We start from the raw sequence: 19,532 nt of genomic DNA, 5'->3' as shown, positions 1-19,532 counted from the left end.
TTCTGTGATCATGAAGTTGAGTATCTAGAGCTCTGGAGTACTGGTAGGTGAGCTGGGCTACTGAAGAAAAACAGCGCACGTTTGAACGGTCAGTCCAATTTATTAGTTCATGGTAGACGTAGAGTTCACTGAAAGTATGACTCCACTGAAATTATGTTGGTGTAATGGCTCGATGTGGTATGTAACAGCATTAGGAGTCTGCGAGAGGAGTACATGTAGCATCAAGAGAAGGTGGATGTACAGGGTGGGGATTTTTGTTGTCTGGTCAGAAAAGGAAAAAACCATTTTCCCAGGCCTTCTATGATGGCAGTATCTTGATTTAAATGTTCTGCCTGTCAAGGGAAGAAGAAACTTTTAATGTCTTCAAGTATCCCATGGTTTTAAACACTTCCTCAGGAGGGAGTGTGCCGTGACCCTCGTCTGTGAAACCTTCACGGGTCATTTCCTCTTCCCAAGGTTATTTTAAAAAAAAAAAAAAAAAAAAAAAAAAGTTGCTTGGCTTCTCTTTCAGGCTATTCCACAGGAGCAGATTAGAGTCCTTATTTGCCTTGAGGGCCTGGTTTTTTACACCTATTTACAGTTGGATAGGTATAGAGTAAAGTAAGTTTTGTACTGACCTTATGTTTCCTTATTACAGGGAAACCTTATGTCACATCACATTTTCTTTTGTATTTTCCTGCCTTTTTGACTACTGACAGGCAGCTGGGTTACAATAACGAGCACCCATTAGATCAAATATGTGTTTCCAGGTGATGAGGTGGTACGGTGTCAGACTGAGGTCCTGAATGTGGATGACCAACTTCGGTGGCTATCACAGTTCACATGTGGAGTGGGGGTATGTGTCTCTCCACAGTAATTGCAAGCTGTCTGGCCTTTTGCGGGGAATAAATCTGAACTGTGCTGCCTCATTTGTTGATGTACCTTTCCCATGACTTACACAGCAGATACATTTCACAATTATCTTTTAGGCAGAGAGAGATCGTCATGTTCTTCAGTTGCTTTGGTAACACTTTCTGAGAGAAGGAGGTAGTGCTGAGACAGAGGTCCTGGCACAGGACCACTACTGGGGTCACACTGTACTCAGCATGATGCTGGTTCCTGCTTGTGACCTTAGATAAATTTCTTACTAGTTCTGTCATTATTTCTGTAGTTGATGTAAAATGGGGACTGCAGTAGTGGTACATCACTAGGCTATAATGGACCTGAAGAAGTGCAGATGTTTAGGGGGCGAAAAAAAGGTGTTCACCTCCTCTTGCTTGAAACATATTTATCTGTAATCATAAATTATTAAGAGCTATGATCTGTTTGGTTTAGAGATTATACATCTGTGTGACAACCACTGTATCCCAAGACCCTGAAGACCAGATCCTACAGGCGGAAGTTAGATGACAACGAGGAGCGCGAAGCCTTTGGAAGGCCTGTAGATACATCCCGAAGAAAATCTTTTCCTAACATCATGGGGAACGCATACACAAGTGAATTGAGCCAGAGATAGTTTGGGTTTGTTAGGAAGGCTGTTCTGCTCGTCTCTGCTGGTTGTAGGCTGTAGAACCTCCTGAGGAGCATAGTCCTCTGGAACTCTCTTCCAGCCACTTAAAATCAGATTGTGGCCCCTGCGTTGTTGTTGAGTGTCATCTTTAAACAGTTGCTAATGCCACAGATTTCTTTCTACTCTAGAAACAAAGGTACTCCTCTTATTCTTCTTCAGTTTTACTCTCTGGAAGGATCTCGAGTTGGGATTTCCATCAAGGAGCACATTTGTCTATACCACTCTCCTAAAAGAGTGTGAAGAGAGTTTACTTCAAGCAATTGATTCTACTGTTGGAATATTTAGTTCATCCACTGTCTGACAGTCAGTGGCTGTAAGAAATACCATTTTATATTATAGTGACATAGTGCTTCATAAAAAACATAATGGGGCAGAAAAGAGGTGAAGAAAACATTATGTGATGTTTCAGGTTGAGTCACGCAACCTCTATTACAATACAGATCTTACCGTTCGGTTGATTGATAAGTAATCCCCTCCCTAAGTATGTTGTTGATCTCGTATGGTTAATTTAAATATTTATTTAATAAATAAATAATGAACATATAATAAATAAATAAACAGAACATACTGGTTATATATTTATTTAAATAAAACATACAAAACATACTTTGTTTCAAACAAAGTAGCAGAAAACCCATCCAGCACCTCTGGAAGTAGACAGAGGCTGTTCAGAAATTGTGAAGTATTATTTATACGGTGCCAGCAGTGATTTAAGAACTTCTAAAAGGAATGTAAAGGACAATCATTTGTATTCCTGCTCTGAAAAATTCCCAATTGAAATATGAGTTCAAAATAATTGTCACATTTTTTTTGCAGTCACTGGAAAGCTGGAGGACTCTGAACCAACTGAGACTGAACAGTTGATGCCCTCAGTAATGCTCCCTGTTTTGCACTGATGAAATGAAAAAGCTTAAATTGCTTCCTTTCATGCTTTTTTTGCTCTGCAGGAAGAAGACTCTAATGTCCAGAATTGTTAACTGTCTGAAATTACCTTACCAATTCAAACGTAATAATGTAATGCCTCAAACTGTGATAAAAGTACAGCACTGAACGGTGCTTTTAGTTTTGAATATTACATTTCCATGGCTAATATACATCTTCCATATAGTTGACACAAGAAAAAAAGAAGTATTAAAAAGGATTCAGCATCAAAGCAGGGGATAATGCAAAGCTGACTTCTGTGTTACGCTAGCTCTCTAGATAACTTCTTGGACATAGGGACAGATCAATCCAACCTGCCAACTGGTTTACCTTGCTCCTGCCTCCCCATGTGCTGAGGCATGTTTTTTCTGGGCCAATTTTGAATGCAAGTGTAACACTTCTTTTAAGTACTATATTTATTGCAAGCTTCTGTTTATTCCCGGCATCCTTCCTTTGTGTTGGGTTCCTGTCATTGCCGGCTCCGTGAACTTCGGTTGCCTCATTTCCTCAGCTGCTTTCACCCTATGTGATGACGTTCTTGCGTCCTGTCCCTGTCCCCCCCTCCCGTCCCACTCCTCTTATAAAGAAAAGTGTCGAAGGGCCAGTTATTAGCTGAGAACAAAAGATGACCTTCTGAGCCATATAAATTGTAGCGAGGGTTATTTAAAGACAGGCAGGTGGGGCTTCAGTTTTTGTACCAATAGCGTTATTTTTCCTTTCTGTACTTTTGCAATAGCCTCTAGACTTGAAACAATACGGTCATTCATGTTAGCTTTCTTTCTGAGGGTGGGCCACCTGAGAAGGTATGTTTCATTTTCCCCGTAAATATATGCATGCATTTAACTGTGTAGCAGGTAGAGGTATTCAGCTGGACCAGTTTTTGAATCATGTTCATTAAGCCCGGGTGGAAGGCTGCACTTTGCTGGCCGCTTGCTGTCAGGACCCTCAGTGTATTAACAGTGCCCTGAACAGCCCACTGGGTCCCCCCTCACCCCCGTGTGTGGGCCTGGGTCCCCCATCGTGCCCTGAGCTACACCATAACTGGTCCTGGCTTACTGGCTGATCTCCTGCATGTGCTCTGGACCTACGTACTGGGTTGCCTTGTCTCCCATCCTGTCTCTGGCCCTATCTGCTGCTGCTGCTGTCTGCACTCCCTGGTTTATCCCCTGCCACATCGGAGCCGTCGATGGAGCCTGTTTCCCACCTGTGGTTCTGCCTGCTGGGGAGAATGGTGCAGGGGTCACCCCAGCTCATCAGCAGTCATCACCAATTTTTTTTTTCCTGTCTGTGTTTCAGACTTTTTCATAGCAGAAGTATATGCTTTGCCCATCTATATAGCAATTCCATGCTAAATTACCACTTTGTTATCTCTGTTGAGGGTTTAACATCCTGGTGTAATTAGCTGGAATAAGAATTGGGCTCAGAGAAGCAATTTATCATTTAAAAAATGCAGTTTGTGCGGGTACGAAGTAGGCCTGTAAGGGCAGTAAGGATAAAGGCTTAGATCCTTAAGCACAGGCTGCAGCTGGGGGAGGACCAGCCAGCTCCCTACGGCACTTGAGCAAGGTGTCTTGTGTGGCTGTTGAGGAATACATTGCTTCAAGCTTCCACAGCCCCGTAGGAAGCTATCCCTGTTAAGACTCTTCTCTCTGAGTTGCAGGCAGTGGCACTGCAGGTGTTAAGCCAAATCTGTTTCAGTAACTCTGTTATCATGTCTGGTACGTCAACCTGTGTCAGTCAGCTCCTCAAGATGACTGAGGACTGAGATGGTCAAAACTCAGTGAGTGCTCTTTTACACTGGCTCAGGATCAGCCCCTTTTCTCCCAACAGCTGGCGTAGCAAACCTTGGCTTTCAACTGAAAGGACAGAAATGGTAAGTGGCTACCAAAACCTGGCCACGCAAACCCAATACCTTCCACCCCTCATTCTATTACTTTATCCTATTTTGCTTATCTTTTCTTCTTCTTTCCAAAGGCTCTTCAAACCTGTTTTTCCCCATCTTTCATTCGATGGTGCTTTCCTTCACCTCTTGCTCCGGCTCCAAGCTGGTTGGTCCCTTCGCATCTGATTCCACTAACGTTAGGGGCGATCATACGTGCTGCTACAGTGTATGGAGAAAATAAAAGTTAAAGGCCATTGCTGTGATCCATTATTAACATGATTTAACCAGCAGGCAACTGGTACAGTTAAACTGAACCTCCTTTTCCCTCCCTTAAATGTTGGCTCAGGTAGGAGTGTAAGGCAACTGTTTTGGGATCACGGCAACATCTTCCAACACTGTGACCCACTTTGCTTCCTCTGTGCATCTTCTAATGAGATGTGATGGCATCAGCCTTTCAAGGAATAAGCTGAACTTGCCCCTTCTTAAAAGAGCTGCTGAAAGTGTCATACTTTTTGTGTAAACTATCACGGCCAACAAGCTGTAGTCTCCTGATTAAATCTTTGTTACGAGTTGAATATCTGGGAGCAAAGAAAACAAAGAGGGGTGGGCATGATAGCACATGGTGGTCTGCATTGTTGTTTTACCCTTCTCTGAAGGTATCTGGACTCTTTTGGTTGAGGCCATGTGCAAAACATCCTGCGTTACTTTGTTATGAGCAGATCAGAAAATGCAAAAAGCATGTTTTCCTGTGAGCAGGGGGATTTGTGAGCACAAACCTGTGAGCCTTTATTCGGTACTTAGTTTATCGCAGCTTCCCTGCCTGACACTGGGGTAGTCACTCAACCTTTTGTCTGTAAAACATGGACGCGTTGTTTTCTCTTACCACTTCTCTCGCGTTGTAAATCCTGTTTTATTTGCCTCACCGTGGTCTCCTGAGGATTACTGCAGCAATAACTATGAAGGATCTAGAGATTGGTGTAGGAATTGATAGAACAAGAATTGGAGGTGCAGTCTGTGGTCCTCAAAGGGAGCATCTAGGGCACCTATGTGCATCTAGACTGTTTCCGCAGAATGGATGGGTTTGCATTCCTCATAAAGTGTGTGCTTTTAATTTGATCTTCAGTTTTCTGCAGTTGATAAGGCACATTTTCAAGTGAGGATTAAAGAAAAACCTGCCCAGGGACTCTAGTATAATAGCTAATAGCCTGGACAGAGAAGTGGTCTATTTGTGAAAGAGAGACAACCATCAGAGTGTATAATGGATTTCAGCTCTGTGAGTTTGGATGCACCAGAATTTTCTGATACATGGATTCTTGCTCTTTACAGTTTCAGTACATTCTGGCTCATTAGTAACTAAGACAGAGATTCATGCTTGTCTGGCAGAAAAATATATTCCTTAGAAGTATCTAAATTCTTCTCAGATGTATGTATGCAACAATTGGCAATTAACTCAGTTGAGAGCTTGGCATATCTCAGTGAACGCACAGTCCAGATCAATATGATTGGGACTGATACTCTGCTACGTGTATCTTGATTCATTTTACTGGAGTGATGCGTAGGGAGCAGGAGGTACCCATCTGTGTGAAATTACTCATTTCATTTCTGATGCAAGGTTAACACTATGAAGATTTGTCAGCAATTTTTTTTTCAGTGGGACATCAAAAATATTTGAAGCCACATCCTTCTTAGCTATATTTGCAAAATCCTAAGTGTGGCTGGAACTGTGCAAACACAGTGGGCTTCTGTTAATTTAATCCATCTGGATATATGGCAAATCACTGATCAGAAGACTCCTTCTGTTGGCATAGTCTGTGTCTCCATTTGGATGCTCTTCTGACATACCTGTGTTAGTGTAACGTCCGTGTGAGAAGCTTATGGGTTTTGAACGTAATGTTTTTCAAAATGTATGACTTCGCTGTGCAAAAGGTGGAGACCATGAAGCACAGCATTACATTTCTAAATGAGTAGAGTACACACTTATTTATGATCTGTGCTTGCTTAATTTTAATAGCAAAAGGATTTTTTTTTTTTTTTTGCTCTACACATTAGAATGTGCAGTTCACCTATATTTTGAGCGAATATGTTATCTTCTCCAACTTTTTCAGCCTTGAGAAGCTTAAAGTAAAAATTTCCCTGTCCCTAATCCTTAACGTTGGAAGCTATAGGAAAGAGTGGTGTGGACAGACCCATAACATGTCTGCATGACTCAGCCACTTAAAGGATAGATAAAAAGGAATTTAAAAACATCATGTTCTCTAAATGTTCATTTTTCCATTCAGACACACTCTTTAATAAAACTGAAACTAATGTTTGAATGAACATTTTGAGTGTTCTGTTGAAACCTAATTTATGCTCAAGTTTGCTTATATCTGCACTAATTCTTTTATATAATAGTATGGAGGTATCTAACTCATCTCTCTCTTTTTTTTTCCCGCCCTAGTTAATGGTCTAATGACGCTTGGATTTGCAGGTGAGCTTTACTTCTAAAATTCAAACTTCTGTTTCTGTTTTGTTAATGGCAGCCATTTGAGAAGCGCTTCCATCCTATCTCATTTCAATTAGTCAACTGACATGCATTTTTTACAACTGGTCTTGTCCATCGGCTGTATGAACAGAGAGTGTTGCAGTGTTTTGTAAAGGTCAGTCTCAATAGTGATGGTAAAATTGTAGAATTATTGATAATTTTGAACCCCTTTGGCCAGGGATTTAGTTAGAAACTCTTGTGTCATCTTCCTGTCAAATGACTCTATCAAAGCTTTTTCTACAACCCTGTAAAATATTGAAGTTCTAAAGAGAGCCAACCAAAAACACCAAGGCCATGGAAAATCCATTTAAACACCCTGCTGGGAAGGGGCTGGAGTAAATTGTCAGTGCACATGATGTAATGGAGGAGAAACTTGTATTCTGTTGGATTTACAGGGTTATAAATCAAGTGATAGCTGGCTGTTTAGAATACCCTGCCAGGGAAGGCAGCTTTGCCTAACTTTTGTCAAAGCATCAATGCAGGATTTAAGTTGCCAGCTATGCAGTTTTCATATCTGGTTTTGAATTCTGCTCAGCTTTAGTGTCCATCTGCAGATCTAGCTGTGGAAAGTATAACTTATAACTGCTGCAGCTGCCAGATGAATTGGCGGGAACGCTTAAATAGGCAGGGTCCATGCTATCATGTTAACTTCCCAAGGACAAAACTACGCTGCCCCTTTTCGTAACTTTCCTCATTTCTATCACTGGTGATTAATTGTAGTTCTGATTTTTTTCTGTTATGGGCCTGCTGCTCTTGGAAAGTACGTGAAAGCGAAGTATTTCTTTGGTCAGATGTGATGGCTGTCCCTTGTTTGGCACATGGCATCGCTGACTTCCCCAGCTAAGGAGTCGGCTGCGATAGCTGGAGTTAAATTGCAAGGCGCTCCTGCCCGGGCTCTGAAGGAGCCATCTCCTTTGCGGGGGAGACACTTAATGTGCACTCGAGCCTGTTTTACAATCACACGCCCCATTTTGAATGGAGATGTTCAAGTTTCTGATTGCCATGATGTGAATCCTGAAAGCAGTCATCTTGCCTTGGGTTTTTTTGGACTAAATAGTAAGGAACAGTGCCCTGTTGAGAGTGAGGGCTGCGCCTGACTTCTCATCAAGCGAAGGCTTGCATGCCTTTGACCTCACTCCACTTGGCAGCCTGTTTGGCTGTCACCACACAAAATTAGAACCACCGTCTCTTTTCAGCAATGATGAGATCCTGCTCTCAAAGTAAGTAATAGAAGGAAAAGAAATACCTCCTCTCCCTGGTGTAAATAGGTTCTTAGTGAAAAGGTAGGTTCGGAAGAAAAAGGTGCAAGACCTGATTCTACTTACTTTCTTTTTCTATCATTAAAAAAGGACGAAGTGGTCTGTTCTTCTTGGCTTTATTCTTAAAAAAAGCTGTTCCTCCAGAGTTCTCAGGAGGGTTGCCTGACATACAGGTTTGTTAGGGATGCAGTTTTGTTCAGGAAAATCCTTTTCTCAGATCTGTGCTGCTGTAAAGAGAAGAAATCACACTGTTTTTTTTCTGACAAATCTCATTTAGGCATTTGTATTAAATATGTTGACATACATATACTTACAGGTAATTTTTAATGTTCTACAAAATGTATGCATTTTGTATATAGAAGAACAATCAAAACAGTGGCAATTATGAAGGTAAAGCAAGACGTATTTAACTACTTAATCAAAACAATGTTTCAGCCTTATCAAAATCAAATGCTTTAGTTAGTCTGAATAGAATTTTTTCAGAATTTTAATTTTATAAGAAATATCAAAATGCTACCTTTGTATTCCAATGCAGGCATGGGCTGGATGAGAAAAACCTTCGACTTTGACTCTAAATATTGTGGAGTTGCCATTACAGCTTGCAAAAGATACAGGCTTGCTCAAGTCAAGGTTAACTCTTTCTTTGCCAGTAGCTGTATGCTGTAACATCAACATCTGATAATGGTAGATAATTCCTTTAGTGGATATACTAAAGAAAAAGCTTAATTGTGACTGTGGGAATTCAAGCCCTTTTAAGAACACAAATGTTTCTGATGTTGAAGTCCATTTACAGTCATACAGTTGGTTGAACGGGATACATCTGTGTAAGCTTGAGAAGTGCTTTCTACACTGAAGTGTATGATCAGTAACTCCAGTTAGCTTTTAACTAAAAATGCAAATGGGCAGTGGTAAACTAGTATGAGTAGAAGCTAAGATGAGAAAAGTGACTAGGTAGGTTCCTCTATGCTAGGTGATACTATCTATGGTAACCTATAGTATTTTATACTAAGTTACATTTTTAATAAATTTACGTAAAGGTGTATTTTATCTATTTTCTAAAATTGTTCAGAAAGTTGAGTGTTAGGTTTACAACAATGTAAGTGGCAAGCAGAATTATGTGAAGCAGTTTGTGAGTGATGTGTTCGTGCTTCTTCTATTTCAATGTTTGAGATTTAATGTGCTTTCTGATTTTACCTAGGTGCACGTCAACAGACTAATCTCTGCAATGAATCTCTCATGTTAGAAAAGTTGCCTGCCTGTGGAAAATCCTTTGAAGAGATGATGAAGAAAGTGGACTCTAAAAAATGGTGCAACCTGACAGAATTTATCATGTAAGAGTTAGTTTTGGTTTTGATAGTTCTCACCTTATAATGGCGTTTGTCCTTTAAAAAAAGGATTACCTCAAATACCGAGAACACTGTAATGCCTGCATCCCTAATATATCCCTAATGCATGTAAAATGTTTGTGTTCCAGATAAATTGAAATCCTCCTGTATTTGGTTGCCAGTTGCAGAGGGCTAAGCTGTAGCTCTTAAGTCTCTGCAGTATGGCCACATGCGCACAGAGACCCAGCTCTTAACGCAAAGAGTGCACAAAATAGGGCACTTTAATAAAAACTAACCAGTGGGCTAATCAATACTAGCTGCTCTTGCTTTTACCTCAGACAGTTGTGTTTATGTTTAATCTATATTTCTGTGCATTTTAGGCAAATGTTACTTAAATCAATTTTTTTTTTTGTGAAACCACTAAAGCAATGTGCTTTCAGAATCATGCTATTCTGTTTTCTTTGTTGGTAGCAATGCAGTTCCCTCCTCTGATTTCTTTTTTTCAGTAAGATGACAGGAACATTTCCTCAGACACAGTTTCAGAAATCCACCCCTTGTGTGAAATTGTCTTGTCCAAATGTAAAGTGATTCGTCCTATTGAAAGTGCTGCGGCTTGTTTCTTTGCCTGCCAGATAGCATGGAGAGAGTGAGCAGCACTCATTTTGTTTGGATGACTGAAATACTGCAAGACTGACAGTAGTGAGGGTGGCATTTTTATTTTCTTATCTCTATTCCTGTTCTGTAGTTGCTGGAGGTATTTAAACATCTCTCCATAAAGCTGCACACTTCAAACTCTGCTCTGAAGAAAACTCACAGGGCTTGTGTAATTGGTGGCATTTTTGGCTTTGTGGAGCATGTGCTTCTTCAGAGCATGTCTGCTCATGCATAATGTGTGGTTTTCGGAAGCGCTGAGTACCCTCTACACCAACTGAAATCAGAGGAAACTGCAGGTGTTCAGCACTTCAGAAAACGAGACTGAAGTGAATTAGCTCTGGAGTGGTGTGAGCCAGCCCGAAGCAGAACATCCTCCTGGATTTGAAACTGTGCTGGTGCTGTTTCGGGGGCTGGCAGGGTAGCCACAAGCTAGCTGTCACAACATCTATTACAGTGTCATTTAGCCCCAGATATGTTCCTGTCTCACGTGATCTTTGGTCTTTTATCTTGTATTTAGTATCACTTCATGTGGTGCAAGATTTTGCAATCACCTTACGCAAGATTTTAACCAACAGACACGATAGATAATGAAATGTTGGCCTGCTGTGCTATGTTGCAGCAGTTCCCCATGTTTCTCTTAACGCTGACACCCGTGTTGAGATGTCCCACCTGTTGATAACGTTTCATAATCTGACAGCATATTGACAACTTAGATGCTATTGCTTCCTAGCACTTTTATTTGCACACCCTAGATAACTTTACAACCTTTCAACCTTTTAAAAGGTAGATTCTTAAAATCATGTCACTGGAGTGAAAGATGCATTCATACAGCTCTCTCCAACCTTGGGGAAGACCAAGAGGAGGTAAGCCCTTCTCATCCAGCTGGCAGAAATTGCATTCAAATCTAACAAAGAAATGTGCATATACAAAGGAAAAGAAAATTCTTGTAATGCAGGTACTGCTAAATTTATTTAACAAATTTATTTAACGTTATGGGGCAATAATTTTAATTTTGCAACTCATCTAGGTACAAGTTGTTTTACTTATTTTGAAGGAAGCACTGTAATTTTGCTCCATTTGATCTTTGTTACAGTTGTATTATAATCACAAAACTGAGTTCTTTGCTAATATCTTGTTCATATTGATAAGTGCCCTCAACTAGTGGGACTACTTGCAGTAGAGAAAGGTACCTACAGGAGTCAGAATATGAGATTCCGCCTTTGTTAATGCAGGTGAAGAAGCAGGCAGCTTTTTGCAAGCCTTGGGCTAAGATTTCTTCAAGAGTTTAAATATTTTGGTGCAAGGTTTTTCCAAGGTTTGGAGGTGACTGAAGTCTCTGAGTTCTCCTGACTTTCAGCTAGAGTTAAGAATCCACCTTGCTTTTATCCTTTCCAATTGCGCTTCCCCTTTGGTGTCACTTTCATTCCCTGTACAAGGAAATTCCTGCCTGTCTATTGAGATTGTTTTGTCTGAAGAAATCGGTCAGTCTGAGGCTTTGCTCATTTTTCCCCATATACCAGAAGAAGAATCCCAGCCTCTTCCAATGAAAAATCTTTTACATTTTTACATAATATACAGTTTTATAAAACTTCTTTCTATTACTTATATTTCAAGTTCCAGCTTAGGAGACAGTAGAGGGAGGAATTTGTTTTGGAATTTATTTCCTGAATCAAGTATTAATTAAGCATTATCTGTCTGATTACAAAGTTATCTTAAGGGTTCATTACAGTGAAGAAATAGCACATTTACATCTGCCTTTAAGAATTTTACTCTTTGGAGAACATATAAGAAGTATATAGACTGATTTCTTCCAGCTCATTGGAGGAACCCTGACGGATGGGACTGAAACACTTCTTTATTTGGAGTATTCTGACAAATTAGTGAAAAAATGGTATTTCTAGCCATTGTCACTTAAAATTCAGATATTTAAATCTGGTAGTATTCATTTACCCTGATTTTACATCTAGCCTTCAGCGGTAAAAATTAGTCAACCTGGATCAGATGGTGGGTTAAAACTATGAGTTTTGTATGAAGGAAACTGTAATTTCTGCACGGTGCTTTTCACTTACAGAGATCTTGCAAAATTTGGCTTTGTATCTTATATCAAAATGTAATCATTTATGGAAATCTGCTTCTTTTCTAAACTCTTTGTTTATGGAGGAGTTTTAGCTCTTCACAGTAAATGGCTCTCCTTGGTTATGGGATTGTAAATAGCAATTATCTGCATTGTTTCACTGTTTGGCCAAACAGTCATGAAAGAGATTTCAGTGACTTCAATTTGCTGTAACTTAATTATACTGTAAGATTTTCTGACAGCTCCGTTACTTATTTCTTAGCTTTGTTCTTAACAAATTCGTGTTCTTTCAAAAGCAGTCTTTTGACTGATTTTAAACAGATGAGGCTCTCATATGTGGCAGCTGTTACTGGAAACCAATGTAAGAGTTTTAGCTTCCACGGCCAATCTTGATCTTGCTGGAAATGTATAACGATCACATATAAACCGTAAAATTTCAGGTGAAGTTTTACAGAAGCACTATCAGGAGAAAGTTTCCCTATTAGTTTTCACTTTTTTCTGTGAGGATTCGTACAGAAATTAGGATACAAATAGTCTGGGTCAGATTGTCCAAAGGTATCTGAAAGCTTCAGTATGTTGAGGGATCCAAGTGGGATTTTAAAATATTTAAAGTAATTTAGACACCATGGGTTTCAGTAGTTCATGCTTGGACACCGGAGTGTGAAGGACAACCAGAAAGGTAAAACCTTCAAAAAACAGCTGGAGACATTCATTGACATAAGAGGAGGGGATCAGCTGTTCACAGTTTTGCTGATGCTTTTAGGCTATTCACAGGGAGCCCTGAAGATGAAAATGCGACTGAGTGGTTTAAATGACAGGAAATTATGGTACATGGCAAGTGAAGTGTGGGTGAAAGCTATGTGGGGAGTTAACAAAAGCAAATAGACTTTTCGTTCGCCAGAAGACTGGAAATTGCAGAAAGCTTTTTATTCTTAATATGTAATATTTCTGTTATTTTTTTATATATACACACTAACATATATATTATATATTTTGTACATATAATATGTATAACAATATATATAAAAATAGATATAATAACATATATTTCTGTATTATATTCTTAATATTTAGCAACAGCAGCTAAATATGTAAAATCTACTACTGTCAACAAACCTAAGCTCCTTATTAACGGTCAGATTTTTTTCACCGTGCTCTATGTGATAAATCTTGGTCTGGTTACAATGGGACTGTAGTCAAGGGGCCAGGTATGACTAATTTCTTAATTACCTTAATTCTTTCTTACATGAACCTGAAAAAATGTTACTTATTGTAGTTGCGTAGATTACTTTCTATTCTTAGCTAATGAAAGGGTTTTCTAAATACCTCTAACTAGATCCTGGAAGCAATTTAGCTAGAACAGTCAGTCTCTAAACAAATCTCTGTGTCTCTCCCAGCCCTAACCCCTATGGAAATATGGGACTGAAATGTGCTCATGCTCGTTCTCAGTGGCTCGTTAAGCTTTTGGCCAGCTCCCAAGCACTGGTATCTCCTCTCCCTTCTGCGTCCCCATTTCCAAATGTTTCTGAGTGTACTTACTAACATTTCAGTACTTCTGAGGCCAGAGAGATGGCTATGGCCATCTGGTCTGCACTGTAGAATAATATAGGCTGCGCCATCTGCCCAGTAGTCATTGTTTTAAACTCTGTGAGAGTGAGTGAGTATCTTATGGGAAGGCATCCACTCTTCATTTAAAAGATATCGAATGAGTATTAATCTATTACTTCTATAGGCACCTAAGCGATTCTATGATTCTATATTTCCCTGATACAGTAAAATTCCTTCTGTTGTCAGAAATCCTTTTTTCCCAATTAAATACAAGCAAGTCACTTTTAAGTCACCTCTCAATCACTTTTTTTTTTTTTTTTGTAAATTAAGATCAAATTTTAAAGCCTGTCATGATAATGCATGTATTTCAGATTTCTTGAACCCTTGGCAAGTTTTGGCAGCTTTTCTTTTGGAGAGTGGATTGCAGTCTAGAACTGAACATTTCACCCAGCAGTAGTTTGCATAGTATTATGTACAGAGTCCCTATTTTTTCCCTCTAATCCTACTGGGTATCCAGCATTTTTCTTCTGCCAAAATATTTATGTATTGCATTTAACACTCCTAGCTACCTAGGAATTCTAGGAGGACATGCTCTAAAATCTGTACATGATTTTAAGTCCCTTTCAGAGTGACTTGTAAGCATGATGTACATTATTTATTTCTGGATCTATCATCTTGCATTCACAGTGTTAAAATGCATATGATTTAGATAAGTCCACATTTGTAAGTGATCCAAATCAGTCTGTGTAACTACACCAACATCTTCTAGTCCTTCTTCACCGTTTACTGTATTATTTGCATACTTAAGCAAAAATTATTTGTTTGCTTCACTTCGTTGATTAAGATATCGGGCCAAAACTTTTGCAGCTGCCCTCCATGAATGGCAATTACTTGTTTGTCATTAGTTTTTCAGTTGCATTTATTATTAATTCAAGGGCTACCATGATTTTTCATGTTTTTTTTTTCATCAGAATGTTTTAAACAAAGTTTGGTAAAACGTTCAGTCTTTAAACATGAATGAATGAAATACAGTGATTATAAGGAAGCATGTGGCATCTGCTCACAGATGCCCCAAAAGATTAATTTGAAAAATCCATAAGAAAATGTTTTGGACTCCATGTATGCATTTCTGGTTGATTTGCTGCTGTGAGAACAAACACTGTAAGGTAAGAAATACAGATCTATATGGTATATCAATGCAAAAAGCTTTAGTACCAATGTATACCAGAAAAGAGACATATATAAAGAGCTTTGATTAATTAGAAACTTCTACTTAGTATATGATATCAAGTCTTGTTAGATTAACTTTAATCTTTGCTGTTGGTTAATCCTTATAGACTCCTTATAAGAGAGTTATACTACTTTTTTTCACAAGGGCCTCCAGTAACTCCATTCAAAGACAGCAGTTAAAAAAAGCCTCTCCAAATTGAACTATACTTTAGCACAATCCAGTCAGCTTTCCTGATTTTATTATATCATATCTAGAAATAAAGTATTTTCAGTGGTAGCAACAGGGCTAACGGCATTGCTCTCTGACATTCACATACTCTTTTTGTTGACATACCACCAAGCACCTCCTCTGTTTAGAAGTATGTGATCTCCTTATCATTGATTTGGGCTTGTTTAAGTTCTTCTGCAATAAAATTTCTTAGGTAAGAATGCAGAGAAATAATCAAGGGGTCACTACTGGAAGAGCGAAGTTGACCATGATGTAGATATTTAGTCATAGGCCATCTCCCTTCTTTGATTGAAATGTTAAGAGTTGATGCTTAATTTACTTGGCTGCCAGAAAGATTCTGTTTTAGGCAGAAGATGCACATTGTGTGTCCGGGGCACCGGGCAGCAGATGCCACTAAAGAATGCGACCCTATCGCCATCACTCAGGCAAGTGTATCAGGAAATCAAAACGAGGGCAGGATACTGCATGATTCTGGACAGGGAAAGATATAGTGCGGAGAGCATCCTTACGTCTCTGAGTAGAGCCGATCAGTCTCTCTCTGATGTCGTTAGGGATAGTGATGGAAAATGAGCCCAGAAAGTGATCTTCCTTCAAAGGCATTCCTTTCACCAAAGAGAAATGGATGCCTACATGTTTTATACAAGTCTTTTGCTGCGCACTTACTCAGTTGTATCCTTACACATCTTGTCACTCCAATAGTTCTCTCTTAAACTGAGTCTCCACATGGGCATGCCAGCTTGGAGTTGTCTAAGGAGCACATCTCCAAACTAATTTCTCATGGATCCAAAGCAAACTACAGAGTGTAGTAGCTGAATCAATAAATGAAATAACAGTTGATAATCTAATATCCAAAAGGTAGTGCTGATACGTAATTTCCAGGGTTTGAGTCCATTAAACATTTCCTGAGGGGACTGACCGGCCTCAGTAACATTTATTTGCTATTGGACTGAAATTGAGAAATGTAGGATTTGATTGTTATCGTTGATCTAGTCGGGTGTCATCTATTTCAGTGTAAGGCATTCTGTTATTTCAAGCTAATATTACTGTTGCAACAGTCATCTCACAAGTGTATAAAGTTACATACCTGCTACCCTGGGAGCTCCCAGCCAGTCATTCTGTGTTTGCCAGCCAAGGAATAGCTGTAGATCGAGAGGCCGAGGGTGAAATAGCAATTTGTGTTTCGGAAGAGGGTTCTAGCAGAGTAGTGCATGTAACGAGATGATGTGGCTTCTCTGTTTCAGCAAAAGAATTGGTTGTAACAGACTTCTTCCTGCAGTCCCTACATTTCTTTTTACCTCATCAAGCCTGTCTTCACGTCCCAGAGAGCCCCTAATTTGCCTGAGGCAGTGGCTGTCTGGTACTGCTCTATGGCACCTGGAGGATGTTACAATTCTGATTTTTCCAAAGTTTTAATTTGAGTTCTTAGCAGAATAGGAGAGGGCAAAATAATTTGTCTTTAACTCTATGTCTGAAACTGATTCATTGCATGTATGTGTGTACCTGGTGGAATTTCCTGCTTTGCTGTGAGCATGGTCCAAGGTCTGTCCCCACGCTGAACAACCATTTTATTTTCTGTACAGCCTCAGTGTAGTTTTCCCAGAACTCTTTACATCAAAAATGAATGCTATAAACAGAAGCAATAGGCTTCAGTCCCATTGAAAATGACGAAGGAGGTCCACCCATGTTCTGTACAGATGTTGAAGATTTGAAAAAGGAATTAAAGAAAAAAGATGTGCATGACTAGAGCCAAATTTGATCTAATCTTCTGGAAAAATAATCCTAAAGCTGTTGCTCAATTTTAAAGTCAATGGGAGTTTTGCCTATTAAAATTTGGCCCAACTAAACTAAACTAAACTGATCATAAAAGTGCCTAGTTTTCAAAGAAACATAGTAAAATATTAAAGAAAAGAAAGCCAGATGACATTAAGATCAATGGGGAAACAAACTGTGGAAGAAACATGTGCAATCCAAGATGAAATGATATGCCCCCAGTTCTTAAAGCTTGGACCTAATAACTTCTGCTGGCTGAGTGTGTATGTGAGAGCCCTCCAAACTGAGTCATTTTCTTGGTCGGTTGTATAAGTTTTTTTCATCTTCCCCATTGACTGCTGCAGGAAGTCTGATCTAGATGCTGCTCGGTGATTGCATCCAGCTGCTAATGTCAAAACATCTGTAAAAGAGGAATGTACTGTGAAAATCTCGGACAAACCATTGGGTTTGTTTTACAGCTAAGGTGAGGCACTGATTCATGTGAGCTAATTCGTTCCCACAGTAACATGTCTCACAGTTAGAAAGCGGAGACACTTTGGCTCATTTTTTTCAACATTGTCAGAAAAGCCTCTATTCTGGATTTTTGCATGTGATTTTCTCACATGAAAGACAAACTGGGGCTGCCTGGAGCTGAACCTTTGAGTGGCCAGCACACATGTGATTTTAGATCCAGAACAGTACTGATTGAAGTCCCGCTCTTCCTCAGCTGTGCCATGGAGGGGTGTGTGTGTCTGTATTTGTGTTGGGATTTATATCCCGGTAAACAGACTAGTACATTGGTTATGCTTTCTCTTGGACAAAGTCATGGTAAAATGCTGCAAATCACGAATGTGCTTGCACAAGAAAAGCTCACTGTATTGTTGCCTGCTCTCCAGTTTATCTTCTGCAATGTTTTTGAGTAATGTTCTGTATGTGTCTGAAGGGTAATTATCTTTTTTCCCCAAAGATTTACTGGGGAAGGGAACCAAAATTCCATATTTAGCCTGGTGTAACCCCTCCCAGTTTTGTCAGCCCAGATATTGTAGAAGAAAATATTCTTTGTCAGCTTAGCGTCTCTGTGAAGGAAGGTTGAAGAAACCTGCACTTTACGTGGCCTTATGTCAGTGTAATTTATTTACCATTAAGTGTTTGATGCAGTATAGAAAAACAGGGACTGCTGTGGTAGATGCTAGCATTTTCTACTTCTTTGATAGGGTGGTCTTCCTTTGGACTTTCCGTACAGATACAGTTGCTGCTTTTTTTTAAGCTCTCAGTGAAATGCAAATAATGCTGATATTTCACCCTTTCTACCTGTGTATTTCTTTCACCTCTTCAAATATCAAAACTTACAGTAATTTTGTATTAAAAAATCCTTCTAAAAACTCCTAGAGGTCATGGCAGCAGTGCCAAAACCACACTGGTACTAATTACCCCCAAGAACCTATTATTTTCCTTCTGTGACTCATGCCTTTCTTTTCAAAAGCAAAGAATAGCAGCTTATAAATCAGTTAGGTGCGAGCAAGTAAAGCAATGGAAAAGAATGTCATGTTTGAGCAGTTGTGTTGCCATCATGCTGGTAGCTGACAATAGCAATTTTTCATTGCAGAAATAATAATGTTTGCCATCTATTATTTAAAAAATTGGAAAGAAAAGAACCCTACAGTTTATAAAATCTCACCAGATTGCCAGATGCAGGGCCATGCTGAAAATACGTTCATTCACATGCTGTTTGGGATCAGCCGTTCTAGCCACAAAGTTGCTGTGAAGTTAATACAACGGCACAGCTTTTCCCTGAATGAGGCTATAATGTCTTTAAGAGGAACTGCATTTCAGGTGAATCTCCATTACTTTCATATGAAATTTATTAGCTTTGTTTTATATCGTGTAGATAAGAGTATGTCCTGATGAATGTGAATAAAGGGGTTAGTTTGAATTCAGAGACCAGGATTCCACATCAGGCAAAAATCCTCCATTAACGCATAATTGCTTTCCTTCTGATAGATGCAGAGGCTGAAATATGGTTACTTAATGCAGTTACAATTTTTCTCCTTTACTACATAGGAGAGGGAAGGACATTTTATACAATTCATGGCTGTGAAAATGAAATCTATGTTTGATAATTCCAGATGAGGGACTAAATAGGCTTATGGCTTTGGACACTCGTTTCTAATATTTTTTCTCTCTTTAGTGCAAAGTTATGGCAATCACTCCTAAATCTGTGTCTGCTGTGGTCACCTTACATGACGCAGAAAGGTAGTGAAAAACATTCATGAACATCAAATTTTTAATGAATTATTCTAAGTATGACTTCTGAATTTTAATGATGTATTGAGGACACTGACATTTATGAGTTCTGCAAAGACCTGCAGACCATTTTGCTTATAAATGCAAAGCCATCACTTTGTTCTGCAGCATATTGTAGAAATAGCTATGCTACAAATTAGCAAAGCCTTATCAGCTTTTCGTCTGATGAGATTTCTTGGGTTTTCATTTTAGACACTGGAAAATCTTGCTTTTTACAAAGAAAAACTTGCTTTGAAGAGCTTCCTTGAAACCAGTAAACAGGATAAGGAGAAATTGGCCAATCT

At 39.3% G+C, this 19,532-nt stretch overlaps 1 protein-coding gene across 12 annotated transcripts in view; it reads left to right on the top strand.

Moving 5' to 3' along the window:
• RAMP3 (receptor activity modifying protein 3) overlaps positions 1-19,532 on the top strand; it is a 49,152-nt gene that overhangs the window by 9,260 nt on the left and 20,360 nt on the right. For 11 of the 12 annotated variants that reach the window (XR_012672551.1, XR_012672554.1, XR_012672557.1 and 8 more), the window contains 2 exons: positions 6,793-6,822; positions 9,334-9,466. Coding sequence is in view for 5 of the 12 variants with exons in the window: in XM_075142923.1 (XP_074999024.1) it covers positions 6,793-6,822; positions 9,334-9,466 (163 nt within the window). In the remaining 7 variants the exon portion in view is untranslated. The remainder of the gene's footprint in view (positions 1-6,792; positions 6,823-9,333; positions 9,467-19,532) is intronic. The other variant, XM_075142924.1, reaches the window with a different exon arrangement.

The sequence above is a fragment of the Calonectris borealis genome, chromosome 2 (assembly GCF_964195595.1).
Source record: "Calonectris borealis chromosome 2, bCalBor7.hap1.2, whole genome shotgun sequence".
NCBI classification, from domain to species: Eukaryota; Metazoa; Chordata; class Aves; order Procellariiformes; family Procellariidae; genus Calonectris; species Calonectris borealis.
Note: the sequence above shows the minus strand (reverse complement) of the source record. Positions and strands in the feature narration are given on the sequence as shown.